Source organism: Eptesicus fuscus, chromosome 2 (assembly GCF_027574615.1).
Source record: "Eptesicus fuscus isolate TK198812 chromosome 2, DD_ASM_mEF_20220401, whole genome shotgun sequence".
Classification (NCBI taxonomy): Eukaryota; Metazoa; Chordata; class Mammalia; order Chiroptera; family Vespertilionidae; genus Eptesicus; species Eptesicus fuscus.
The window spans coordinates 29943503-29958066 of NC_072474.1; the positions used below are offsets into that span (position 1 = coordinate 29943503).

At 39.9% G+C, this 14564-nt stretch overlaps 1 protein-coding gene across 3 annotated transcripts in view; it reads right to left on the bottom strand.

The window, feature by feature from the left end:
• Positions 1-14564, bottom strand: part of SFMBT2 (Scm like with four mbt domains 2) — a 196134-nt gene that overhangs the window by 66990 nt on the left and 114580 nt on the right. For all 3 annotated transcript variants that reach the window (XM_054726333.1, XM_028130935.2, XM_054726331.1), the window contains 2 exons: positions 8442-8543; positions 1130-1277 (listed from right to left, as the gene is read on the bottom strand). In XM_054726333.1, coding sequence (XP_054582308.1) covers positions 1130-1277; positions 8442-8543 — 250 coding nt within the window. The remainder of the gene's footprint in view (positions 1-1129; positions 1278-8441; positions 8544-14564) is intronic.

Here is a 14564-nt window from a genome sequence, read left to right on the forward strand (position 1 = left end):
AGATGATGGACACCAGGAAAACTGGAACTCAACCTGTGGGCATTAATTACCTCCCAATATGGTCAACACCGCATGTAAACCAGTCCCTGGTGAGCTGGAAGGGTTAGCACAAAGCCCCGGTATTATTTGAAGTTATCCATTATAATCCCTCCATAAATTTACTTTTCTACTCTCTTCTGATTTTCTCTTCTATTATTCCATTTATTCCTCCCTATCTTTTCTCCTTTTGCCTTACTGCTTTGTTCCTTGAATAAACCTTAGACCTATAAGGGACGGCACATCAAGGTACCAAACTTACAGCGTGGTGCATGAATCCCAACGTAAAAATTATTTTAGTGCAACCTGGTTCCCCATTTAATTATTTTAATACTAGAGGCCCAGTGCGGTCCCTCGGCCTGGCCTGCACCCTTTCAAAATCCGGGACCCCCTCAGGGGATGTTGGAGGCCCGGTGCATGGATTCGGCCCAATCCCCACAGGCCAGGCCGAGGGACCCCAAGTATGTGCACCGGGCCTCTAGTATGCATATAAGATCTTCGGTTAATCTCTTCCCTCCCACCCCTTCCCAATTCCCTCTGAGATTCATCAGTCTGTTCCATGTTTCCATGCCTGTGAATTGAGAGCCTGTCCCCTGCTGGTCAGTGCATGCCATAGCTACTGGTTGAACAGTCAAACGGTCCCTTAGGCTTTTATATATAGAGATATTATAGCATCAAATTGTTGGATATCTGGGAGCAATTGGGCTCTAAGGAAAATCTGATTTATTGTAAATAAAGTGTAAAGAAATGCTTCAATAGCATTTTATTGTCTTTTCAAAGCCACTTCATAGACACTCTGCAGTTTTTAACCTCAAGCACTTAGCAACACTTACCCTCTATCAGTACAAAGAGCAGCAGAACCACCGAACATTCAATCACTAACCTGGAACTTTGCATTACAGAAGTGTCCTGAGAAGCTCAAGGTCACATTTCCCACCAGGGGAGGAATCTGTACAGACCCCTATGTCAAGCTAACCATGAAAGACATTCTTTTTCCACTACTTCTAAATTGTTTACAACATAAATTTCTCTAGATAAACAACGCCACCCTCCTGAATCACTCAAACCCTGCACATTTTCACAGAATACAAACCTTTGGGAGGTGTGAGATTGACTCCATTTTTAAGGCACCACTGTACTGGTAAAATCCCCAAAGAATCTGCATGGCACAGCATTGAGAGTTTACTAGGTTCTGGTCTTAGGTCGTCAATAGTCACTTGAAAAAAATGATTGCTAAAAACCTGAAAGAGAAAACCAATACAGCCAATGTTTAGCTCCTTGGGATTACATATAAGACTAGTAATGAAATATTGGCACAGCTTCCAAACGCAATCAATGCATTTCATCAAAATGGTTTGACCACAAACTGGCATGTTAATGTATATTACTAAATTGATCCAGTTGCTAAAAAGTTAGAGTTGATCACTGTGGTCATATTAATGAAAAATAAACGAGTAAGTAGAATGTGTTGGAGACAGAGAATAAAACGTAAACCAATAGTCATAGCTGAAAGATAAACAAACTGCTGAAGTAAAACAGACAAACCCTGGCCCAGGGGAAAGCCAGGCGGGCACTGAAAGGTCCAATTGGTTTCTCCATGTCCACAGCAGGGACACACGTTCTCATACCAGATCATTCAAGAATGCTACAAGGTCTGGCCTGAAGATTTCTAGTGGCATCTAAGTCTCATGGATCCCTCATCTTGTATTCGCCCAAATGCCCCACCCTCTAGCCCAAGAGGAAATCATTCACACCAGGCCTGTCCTTAGTATTCTCGCAGTCTAACAGCGCACTCCCTTGTCAGTCTATCAAATCACAGTGCATTTTTAAAGGTCCAACCTGAAAGTCAATGCAGCTGGGACATTTTCCCAAACACTCAGTTGGAATAAAGGGTCCCTGCTCTGTGCCCCCAAATCATCAGGCTTGTATCTCTATACTGAACATCCTCATCCCCCGTTTCCCCACCCCCACATCCCCGGGGACTGATATCACATCTGTCTACCCCAGCAGATCCCAAGTGCTTTGAGGACTGTGGCCTCTTCATTCCTCGTGAGGGTATTCTCACCATGCAGAGAAAACACTTTGTGCACAGAAACTGGCTAATCATCCACTGGATATAAGGGGAAAAAGAAGTCCATAAAAAAATAGGGACAAAGCATGATGATGAAAAAAGAAGGGAGCAAAAAGCAGGTGAGCCCCAACAGTCAAAAGCATGATGGATCTAAAGAACCAAGTATGTAAAACAGACCAGAGGGAAAAAAAGAGCACTTTCCCAACTCAACAGAAAATCTTAGGAAACCTTGACACTCTCCCTAAGCTATGATTCCTGGCTCCTTCATTTAAAAAATATTTTCTGGAAGCAACCTAGTTCAAAGATAAGCAGGAGAGGAAACTCACTTCATTTCTTCTTGATGTTAATTCCAGTAAATAATTAGAATTCTGCTGCCTGATTTTTGCAAAGGATCAAACATCACCTACATCACCTTCCCGGGGGCGGGGGACTTCCCTGACAACCCTACTTAAAATCACATCTTCCCTCCCTCCACCAACACTCCATTAGTCCCTTTCCCGATGCATCTTTCTCCTTTTCATTTAGCTTTTAACATACTACATTTGCTTACTTATTACTTAGAGAGAAGCTAAATGGTTCAGAAACACTGGGCCTTCTGGTCAACACACAGGTCTTAAACTAAAGCCTGGAGCAGTTAACCAACTTGCCCCAGACTGTGCAGCTCAGAGCTAGCAAACAGAAACAGAGCCCAAGACTTTAATTCCAGTATCTTTTGCTCTAAACAATGCAACATATTTCACATTATAGATGATATTATCATCACCATCATCATCTGTCACTATCTCACTGTTTTAGAAAACCAAAAATATAATCCCACTGTGCTGTTAAAGGTTGGGTATTTAATACTGGATTTGCTACATGCTTATCCATCTATTTGCTTTAACATTACTTATTTCTTCAACAGTTGTGTCATCAAGAAAAGCCTCAAGGAAAATAAAAATAAAAATTTCATTATGATGACTAATAACGGCACAATACATTATATTCTCAAAATTAATATTCCAAAACATCTTCCAGTGTCAATAGAAACGTATCCTATCTAATAATAGACAAATATGCAAATTGAACATACCTCCGACACACCCACAAGCCACGCCTACAAGCCACGCCCACCATCCAATCAGAACGAGCATGCAGATTATCCCAAACCAAGATGGCTACAGCCACAGAGAGAAAGGTTTCCTAGGTAACAGAGGAAGCCAAGCTTCCCACCTGCCCTGGCCAGACCTAAGCCTCCACTCAAGCTACAAAGTTTCAATTATAGAAGGTAAACAAATTCGAACAAATGGCGGCAGAATGGAGCTTGAGAGAGCAGGCCAGGGTTGCTGCCGGCAACAGGGTAAGCAAAACTTTCCACACACCCTGGCCGGGCCCACCCGCTTAAGGCAACAAAATTTCAATTATAACCCCAACACAAATGGCTGCCGGCCTCGAAGGGAGCCCTAGGCTTGGCTCCGCTCCAAGCTACAAAGTTTCAATTGTAGAAGGAAAATAAATTCCAGATACCAGGGCCTCTGCTTGGGTTGCCAGGGGGCGTGGCTGGCCTGCAAACCACCACAGGCCCCTCGCTCAGGCCGCCCCACGCCCCAAGGGAACCCCCACCTGATCCAGGACACCCTTCAGGGCAAACCAGCTGGCCCCCACCCCTGTACCAGGCCTCTATCCTATCTAATAAAAGAGTAATATGCAGATTGATCATCACTGCAACACACAATATCGCTGCCCCCATGTGGTCAAAGATCCTGCCCCCATGTGGACATAAGATGGCCACCACAAGATGGCCAGCAGGAGAGGGCAGTTGGGAGGCACCCAGCCTGCAAGGGAGGGCAGTTGAGAGGGACCAAGCCTGCAAGGGAGGGCAGTTGGAGGTGATCAACCCTGCAGGAGAGGGCAGTTAGGGGTGACCAGGCCGGCAGAGGAGGGAAGTTGAGGGCAAACAGGCTGGCAGGCAGAAGTGGTTTGGGGCAATCAGGAAGGCAGGCAGGCAAGCAGTTAGGAGCCAAGAGTCCTGGATTGTGAGAGAGATGTCCGACTGCCCGTTTAGGCCCGATCCCACCGGGATCGGGCCTAAACGGGCAGTCGGACATCCCTCAAGTGGTCCCATATTGGAGAGGGTACAGGCTGGGCTGAGGGACAACGCCCTTCTGTGCACAAATTTCGTGCACCGGGCCTCTAGTTTATTTATAAATACCTTCTGCATGGAGATTATTCTGATACTTTGTTACATGTACATGAATCTTGAACCTGGGGAGGTGGTCATCCAAGTCTATGCATTACACAACACATGGCCAATAGGGAAGGGGGGGTCTATAAGAATGAATGACTTAAGTATTTTATCTTTGGTACAAAAAGTAGGAAATATAAAAATGAAAATGTATCTTAAGAATCAGAGACAGTATCCTCCCACCCCCAAAACTCCAATAAGATTTGTTTAGGGAGTAAACTGTTTTCCTGTGGAAACCAAACTACTGCCCCTGGAAGTCCATGCAACAAGATACAGATACTCAGGCTGGAACTAATCATAATGAGTATGTCACATCCCAACATCACGTATACAACTATATAAAGGCATAAAAATGTGAATGTCTACCCCTGACAGGCTAAGCACATTTACATCTCTGTTTGGCTTAAAAAAAATTTTCCAAGTGAAGCTGACACCACAGCCTCTTAGAATGAGGACAAGGCGATATATATCCAGATAAATGAGCAGCTGGCATCACTAAATCACCCGCTGCTCAAACAAAGGGAAATTCTGGTCAGGTTTCCACAAGATATCACTCTTTAGTTTTCTACAAATGTACAACAACCAGAATACACAGTAAAGAACCCCGAAGGTCATTTCAAATAAAATGGTTTTTAATGGATGGTGTATAAACATGATAGCACGCATTTCAACCTCAAGATTATCACTCAAAGAGTAAGTCAATATTTTTCTCATATGTAGTTATTCTTTAAATAAATTACTTTAACAGTTATAAAAAATAATTTATAGTCATTAAAGAAAAATATTTTAAGGGGGGAAAAAAGACATTTCCTTATCATAACTATTTTCCACATTCTGTAATACACTGTCACCACTCTATTTCTCGAATTTTACCAAATCATAAATTTAAAAAAACACGACTCAAGTAACATTAAAACACTTGTCACTGCATTAAGAAATCCAGTCTCGTTCAGAAAAAAAGAAATTAAAATGGAATTAACCTTTTTTAGTGTCTTCAACTTTATAAAATTCAGAAATCAATCTGTGACACCAAAAGGATCGTTTCCTAGGACTATGCATCTGGGTGTCACACATTTCATATGTTTGTTCTCTGGTTGTAAAGTCCTGCTCCAACTTGCTTATGGGTCCTCAGGTGTGTGGCAATTACAGGAGCTATTGAGGACACATCTGATTGTACCTCAAATACAATTGAGACATTCTGCCAATGTGAAGTAACATCAAAGAAACTTCTTTGTTTTTATTTCCAAAGTCAAATATGTTCTTGTAATAAGGAGAGAAAGAATAAATAGACCCAATTAATTTCTTCATATTAATTATGAAACTATTTCTTTGGGAAAGTGCTGCATGGATCAAGACTCTCAGGAAAAAAAAATATGCACACAAAGCAATTCTTCTTTGCACTGCCTACAATAAAAATTACAAAAGCCCATAGTAGATAAACGATCAAGTTTTTCAAATACTTTGAAATCAAAATACAAATTTCTTCTCTCTTCCTCTTGGATCACAGATTTCAAGATAGACCATTTCTCCACAGGAACCAAAACAGTCTGATCAGCAGTTGGTTATGTTTCCAAAAAAGGAGCGCAAATGAAAGATGACAGTAAATGTAAAATTAGAGATATTCTGTTGGATCATGAAAGAGTTCATTTTATCTTAAGAATGACTGACATCCCAACCCACTGTGGTGACAATCAGCTGTGGTCTACCTTGATCATCTTCTTCACACAGTAGTCTTTTCATTTCAAAAGTTATGTATGCACAGTGGGCCGGTGGAAAACTCAGCAATATGCATGGCTTTAAAAGGAAAATGAAAGGCTTCAATTTCTCTTCAGTGGGTATGTTGGAAATAAAGTGTGCTGAGTGATCCACTGGACTTCTGACTCCAGTTGTAAGGTTGGCCCTTGCTAAAACTGGTGATGTGTATCTTACATTAACCACCACCGCATTTTTGTAATAAACAAACTTAAAATTCAGTTCTAAAACCACCAGGCTTATATTTCACCAGCTAACAAGGGTAAGATAACAAGGGTAAGATAGATCATTTCTCCACAGGAACCAAACACAGTCTGATCGGCAGTTAGATCCCCAGATGCCTGTGGCATGCTTTTTTCTTGGGAGATAACTGTGATAACATCCTATCTAATAAAAGAGTACTATGCAAATTGACCATCACTCCAACATACAAGATGGCTGCCCCTATGTGGTCAAAGATGGTTGCCCCTATGTGGACACAAGATGGCCGCCACAAGATGGCCAGCAAGGGAGGGCAGTTGGGAGGGACTAGGCCTGCAAGGGAGGGCAGTTGTGGGCGATCAGGCCAGCAGGGGAGGGCAATTAGGGGCAATCAGGCTGTCAGGGGAGTGGTTAGGGGGTGATCAGCCTGGCAGGCAGAAGCGGTTAGGGGCAATCAGGAAGGCAGGCAGGCAAGCAGTTGGGAGCCAGCAGTTCTGGATTGTAAGAGGTATCCCAGATTGGAGAGGGTGCAGACTGGGCTGAGGGACACCCCTCCCCCCATGCACGAATTTTGTGCACCGGGCCTCTAGTAGTGCCCATAAATGGAACCAAAGGTTTGGGTGAACATAGGTAATATTTTACTGAGCATTCACATGCACCAAGTACTGGGCCAGGCACTTCATGCATGATTCCTCACTTCTCTTAATGACATAAAGTGGACGGTATAATATCTATGGTATACTAGTAGATATAAAAACTAAGTTTTTTTAAAATATAAGTGACTTATTCAGCTAGTAATTAACAAAGCTGGTTGGGATTTATCTGCAGAGCCATTTGTTTAGACTAAAACATTATGCCCCCAAGGAATTAAAACATTAAATATTATGTTAGTGGGCACCATGAGACCTGGGTTTAAATCCATGAAATTGACTTTTGAACCATTAATTACCTTCCCTAGAAAATGCAGAAAAGGCCATTAACTAATAGACATTGGCTTAAGTTAGCCCAGCTGGTGTGGCTCACTGGTTGAATGTTGACCCATGAACCAGGAGGTCACAGTTTGATTCCTGGTCAGAGCACATGCCTGGGTTGCAGACTGGATCCCCAGTAGGGAACATGCAGGAGGCAACCAACTGATGATTCTCTCTCATCATTGATGTTTCTATCTTTCTCTCCCTCTTCCTTCCTCTCTCTGAAACCAGTAATAAATTTTTAAAAAGCTTAAAAAAAGTTCTAAATTTATTGGTTTCTTCCATCATTTATACGAGATACTTAAGGTAGAAACACATACTTTTTTTTCTTTTTTATATATATATATATATATATATATATATATATATATATATATATATTATTGATTTTTTACAGAGAGGAAGAGAGAGGGATAGAGAGTTAGAAACATCGATGATAGAGAAACATCGATTAGCTGCCTCTTGCACAACCCCTACTGGGGATGTGCCCGCAACCAAGGTACATGCCCTTGACCGGAATCGAACCTGGGACCTTTCAGTTCGCAGGCCGACGCTCTATCCACTGAGCCAAACCGGTTTCGGCAGAAACACATACTTTTGATGTTACCATAGCTGACTTCATTAAGATGTCTTTGATGGAGAAGGAAACTTATAATCTTAAAAGCCTATCAGACCATAATTAAAATGCCTTTACATGAAAAAGCAATTTCATTTAAAATTTGCACATCTCATAAGCATGACTTTGCCTTTATCAATGAAAGCAGGTGATTAAAAGGAAATATAAATGCAAATTGCTTTTCACTGTTTGCAAGTGTTTTCAAATATAAATAGATCAATCATATTAAATACTATCAGTTCAGGAGGAGCAAGTTCACAGTCTTGCATCTTTAACCTTCCGCCATGTCACTCACGGATGCAAGTGTCCACATACTGTACTATCAGAAGACAAGTGAAACTCACCCAACCATTACATGAGGGGAACCTCTGATCAGACTCGCTCTATGCCACCAGGGATAAAGAGAGAGCTTCAACTAGCACTGGATGGGAAAGAAGGCAGTTCGACTTAGGTTTCCTTGGAACTGTAGCATATCCTTGTGCAAACACATTTCATCTGGTTGGCTTTGAGTAGAAAGACTTATTTGATCCACTCTGGAGGCTGAGATGCAGAGCATGGAGGGAAACTCACCTTGGTCACTGATGCAGGACAGATATGAGAGGGCTCACTCATATCCACTGTTTCTAGCTTCATCCCAACTGTGAAGAAATGGCTTCGCAAATCTGCATGATCCTGCAGGGAAAAAGGGTACAAAAACTGAACGAGCTGGGATTGAAAATTAATTCGGCAACTGTCTGGATGCTATCCTTGAACATTTTATTGGGCAAATGAAATCAGATTGAAATAATTAACCCTCCCCGTTTCCAACGTCTTAATTATTGCAAGATACTGCAGATTTAATTATTTTCTGAAAGCTCAATTTGCTTTTCCAAGAGAGAGAAAACAAGCCTTTGTGGTCATGCTTAAATTTACACGAAGCAAAAAAATTCACATTGCACTGCTTTGATCTTCTTCGTCACCATAAATGGAGCACAGCAGAGTAGTAGAGGTGGTCAGTCGTCGAAAACACAGATGGAACATCATCTTCAGGAAATGTGGCCTCTTGCCACCGGGGTTACTTCATGGGGCTCCAGTGAGTACCTTGTGGGTGATACAGCTTGTCTCTATGTCCGTGTCTAAGAGCGCACACACAGCTTATCAGTTATTGGCGGCGAGCCGATCAGCTCGGAGATGTGTGCACACAAGGGCCCAAAACAGCCCTGCTGATCATCAGAACCTGACTCCTGCTCAATAAAGTTGAGCAACACCTCCAGTTTAATAGATGTCTGGCAGTTTTATAACTTGCTCACAGAAACCTCAGTGTGCGAGGTGGGGCTTCCCTGTCTTCTCAAGAAAACAAATTTCAATATCCACTTCAGCTGCACAGCCATAGATCGAGCTAGCTGGACTCTGGGTACCAGGATTTATCTTGCTGAGATGGAGGTCACCTCATCACTCAAAGTCTGTATAAAGAGTAGTGGCTAAATAAAAGTATTTGCAAACTACCCCTGAGGAAATTATACCTGCAAATAAATCCCTTTATTTCTAAATACGTCAACAGGGTGAGAAGTACAAAAACACCTGGGGACTCACTACTTTCTTTTATCTGCAAATCTAAAGTGGCTCTTTAATTCAATTATGCATTCTACATCCAATTCTGATGACCTTACAGAGTCCCACGGGGCCGGGCCTGCTCCCCTGGCAAAGTTGGTCAATGTGGTGATTGTACAACACAGACGAGAGAAAAAGAAGTGCTTATACAATTCTCTACCACTCCACTGCTTTACCAAAGAAGCTGCAGAAGGTACCCACCTACAGAACCACAAGGCCCCTCTCATTTCTCCTGTCACCACAGCAGCCTGCAGAGGTCTCCGTACCCAATAGATTCAAAGTAAGCATTGGGTGTGGCTGAAACAAATAGCTCGACCTCCAGAATGAGAAGGGATGTGGTCAATGTGCAATATGACAAAAACTCACTAAAATAACTAGCCCGTTCTAAACCTTTATCAATTCCTTAAGAATTTATAGTCATCACTTTATAAAAATTGTACTCATGTGGAAAAGCACACAGAAATACTCTTAGGTCAGGAGATTATTTTATACTAAAAATAGAGCATTTATTTTTACAGGTAGCTGGGGAAGCTGGGTCCAGAAGAGAAATTTAAATAGAAACAGTATAGAGAGTTTAATGCATATTAATACTCATCAACCATAATGCTAAGGCAAATCCAGAAAGCATAGATGTTGAGACAAAAGTAGTATATTGAAAATGACTAATTGACATCTGAATTAGACTGTTTCTATCAGACATCACGACTCCCAGTATCTCACTATCAACAGGAATTGAGGCACATTAGTGGATTTTACAGATAAATATTTTTCTCTTGAAACTTTTTGAAAAGAGAAATTATTCTAAAATTATAATGTCATAAAAGTTTGTCTGCATATACTCAACAAGTTTAAGCATTCATCATTATACTTTTTGACAAATCAGAAATGCACTCATGCACTAATGACCCGTTTCTAATTCTAATAAAATGCCCAGATGAATGTAATATTTTCACAGAAGTTCTTCTGTTTCCCTCTGCTACAGCAGAAGTTCCCTCTCATTCCTCACAGTTTTAAGGCTAAACATTCTTGAGATGTGGTCCACCAACAATAGAAAACTTGTAACTTCTTCCTGGCTGCCTCCACCACCAGAGAGTTGTCCTTGCAATTTCCATCTCTCGCCTGTTCTCTTGCTGGCTCCTCCTTTGCATTTCCCTTGTAAGGGTGTCCTGACAGCATTCTGGGCTTCTGGTCTACCTGCCTGCCATCTTAATCTTCTATTGATTTCAGCTTGTGTGCCCCTTTTTTTGTCCCATATACTTTGTTCTCTGAGTAGAGCAAGGTTTCTAAGAAGGGTTGACCCATGACCCCCAGACACTCTCTACATTCCAGGCTCTCAGGTTGACCCTGAACAATTTGATTTAAGCCAAATCTACACCTATCTTATATCTATGCTCCAAGCCCTACAGAAAGGTCTCTATCACAGTTTCCACCGCTGTGTTGAAAACTCTGTGGCCCCAGGAACCCCATTTAGCTGCTGCCTTGTTTTATTCAATGTTGTCTAGTGTGACCAGGTATTGGCTGCCTTTCCTTAGAAATAAAGCACAAAGGCTTAAGATGGCAATGTGCTCCTTAGGTAACCTTAACCTTTCAGGGCTGCAGACTATATTATAAATGTTTATTATTAATGATTATGGTGTATTGTGCATCAAGCAGTATCTCTAAGTTATGAGGGGATCACTTTGTGCAGATATTACACACTCTCTTCCTTCTTTCCTGGAGTCTGTGCACTTATTTTGTCAACCACTTATTGTCTCTCCCTCTCTGCTCATACAGAAAATACCATTAATGTCAAAATCATACATGGCCATATGTGGGATGAAAATAAAATATTAACATTATATTTTTAAACAGTGAAGATATTTTTGACAATATTTTATTCTGATGACATTAAGATATTTTTAAACAATTTCAAAATAATGCTTACTTAGCAAAGGTTTAGAACTTTCTCTGTGTCAATCATGGCTCAGATTTTCAACATCTTAAATTATTTCTACTAGATTTCAGCTGTAAGCACACACACTTCTTCCTTGTGGAAGTACATCTAAACTATGTGAAAACTCTTAAATCTGCTTGTTCAATATACGGGAAAAAGGAGCCAGATATTTTGAGAGGTAGCTGCATCCAAACATAGGAATTTATAGTCTGGTCACAAATATTCATATCTATCTATAATATCCTGTTAAATTTGAACTCCAAATTTTGGAAATTACTTTGGAAACTATAAAATACATTTCTGTATCCTCAGCCTTAACTTTCTCAAGGCCATTTTTAAAATCAACATTTGAAAAGAAAAAAAAGAAGAAGAAAAAAAAAAAGAAAAAAAAATCCTACAATTACCATGTAGAAATCCCACTAGTTTCAAAGGCAAGTCAACATAATGGAATTTTTTTTTTTTTAATTTAGGAGCAAAGACACATAATGATGAGTTTTACTGTATCTGCTACTTTCATTCTTATGTTTTTCCTGAACAATGATGTCAGAAATTATTTACTAGAGACACAAGATAATATTTTCTAAAAGGACTTGTAATTGAATCCTCTGGCCATTGAAGACTTTTAAAAAACATGACAGGTAGTACATGCAATACTGTCTAGTCAATGTTGAACTCTCTGATTTATATTGTGCAGTTAATCCAAGAAATATCCCAAGAAATATTTACTGAGTTGAGCTGAAGAAACATAAAGAACTGGATCATTGACATTCATTCCAGTTCTATCATTCAGTCAGTAAGCATTCATTAGAAACCACTGAGGTACCACACAGTAGGCTGCTAGATCCTGCACAGAACACGCACACGGAAAATACTACATTTATCAAAGAAAGAAGGAAAAGACAAAGAACAGTTATGAAAGATCCAGGGTTAGAAGAAATTTCAGAATATTTTTACTTGTTGCAAATAAAAATTATTATCACTCCGATGATGGTAGTCCAAGGGTTCATAGGAGTGTATCTTACTTTGAACTATGAAAAGCATGTGTAGAATGATAAAAACTCTGGGAAGATGGCACAGATAGTTTGGTTGGAGAGGCTGGGTCTTAAATACTGATTGAGGGATTTGAGCCTGATATAAAAGGCAAACGAAGTCCTTTAAACACTCATAAAAATATAGTTTTTTATGATAAGCAAATAATTCAAAACCAGTGAATTTCAACATAGGCCAATACACAGTCCTTCTGAGTTCTGTATGGGTATATATGTACATTCATATTAGTGTATGAGAGAAAAGGTACAGATATTCTCAATGAAACACAAATGCAATCACCCGTAGACCATTTACTTTGGGCTGTTAATGAAGTCAGAGTATATGCATTTATTTATACAAATACAACTAATCATTTTCTATGTTAAGCAGAGAGAGTTCCTGACCCCTGAAGATGATTCACAGAACCAATTATCTACTGAGAGATAATGGAAAACTCACTGTGGTTTGAAAGATACATTCTGGCCTTTGCAAAAGCTCTAGAGAATCATTCACACCTCACAATGACTGGATCAAGAATGATGTTATTCCTGAAATCAAGAGGGATTACTAAATCCTTAGTACATTTACAAATATGTCTGTCACATTCAAGAAATACCATTTATTTAAATATTCTGGAGTCCAGTTAAATTGCTTAAAGAAAAACTCCTTTCCTTTAAGAAATGTTGGCAATGTCATTCCCATCACTACACATTTTATTTTTTTCCTAAAGTAGTTTTATATTTATCAGAAGTAAACATACCATTTATTTTATAGAAGGATGGTCTTACCAGCCTACCTTAAAAATCACTCTTCAGGGAATCTTTTTTTCAGTGGAATGACAATGTAAAAGAGATTATGGGTACATCAACTTCTGTTTTCCACTAAGGTTTCATCAGCTTTATTATCTCCTGAACCCCAGTAATTCTAACAAGTAATTCTAACGCTCTCCTAACAAGATCCAGTGACTGCATTGAGAATAACTTGGTTGGGTATATGATATCAAGCAGGAAGAAACAATAACAATTAACATATTATAAAAACTTGTAAGGTCCATCCTTATAGTATTGTTTACCTCTCACAACAGACTATTGGGCAGTACCCATCTTACAGTGAAGAAGTTAAGACACAGAGAGATTAAGTTACCTAAGCAAGGACACAGCTAACAAGAGGAGCCAGAACTCAAATCCAAGTGGTCAGACTGTAAGTCCATGGTTAGCTAGCAGGTTAGAGAACACACTAGGAGGCAACGACCCAAAAGGATCTTTTATTTATTTTTTTATTACTAACTAGGAAAGCAAACAAATAAAACATTACAACCTACAGGATCCAAATATTTTATTTCAAAGACATGTATCACCAAGTTAAAAGTGATGGCTACTAATAGTGATCATTTACTAACACTTCCAATATTTGCTGTTAATTCATAACTTTTCAATAGCTATGAAAAAGATGTGTCAGAATTTCGACACTAAAAATTGCCCCCAAAATGTTTATATATGTCAGTCACTATTTTTATCAGCAATGGATAAATAATTGTTACTAACTGCTTTCATGTGTCCCTTAAGCAATGAAGACTGAAAACATGTGTGCAGCATTAAGCCTATGGTGCCTTTTCAATTATCCTTCATTGATATCTATGTTCTTATATTGTTATCAGTGTTAACCCAGATGGGTTAATCTGACCTAGTAAATGTTCCTAGCTGTATAGTACACACAAATCTCAATTTGTCTGTGGTATTGAAAATACTATAGTTTAAGCAATAATGTATGTGAATGAAGAGAAGAGTGGACAATGTGGTTCTTGACATGAAATTGAGTTAGAAAATGACTAAGGAGTGATAAATGCGAAGCACAATGCTAGGAAAGAAGTTTGGACAAACTGCAGTGTATTTGGTTGCTGGGGCTCACATCTCACGTTATTTCACGTGACACGGAGGTCAAGAAGATGAAACCACCTCAGAGCATTCCTGGGTACACACTGGTCACCCACTGCTCTAAACATTAGCCTCTGACGAAGTCTCTGCATTTGAAGGGATTACCATGCCTGGGATAAGGCTCTTGCTGGTTCTGGAAGAATCTAACATAGCTGTTAAAGAAACGCTACTGCACAGAACTGCCTTAATATTAAGTCATCGTGCGTA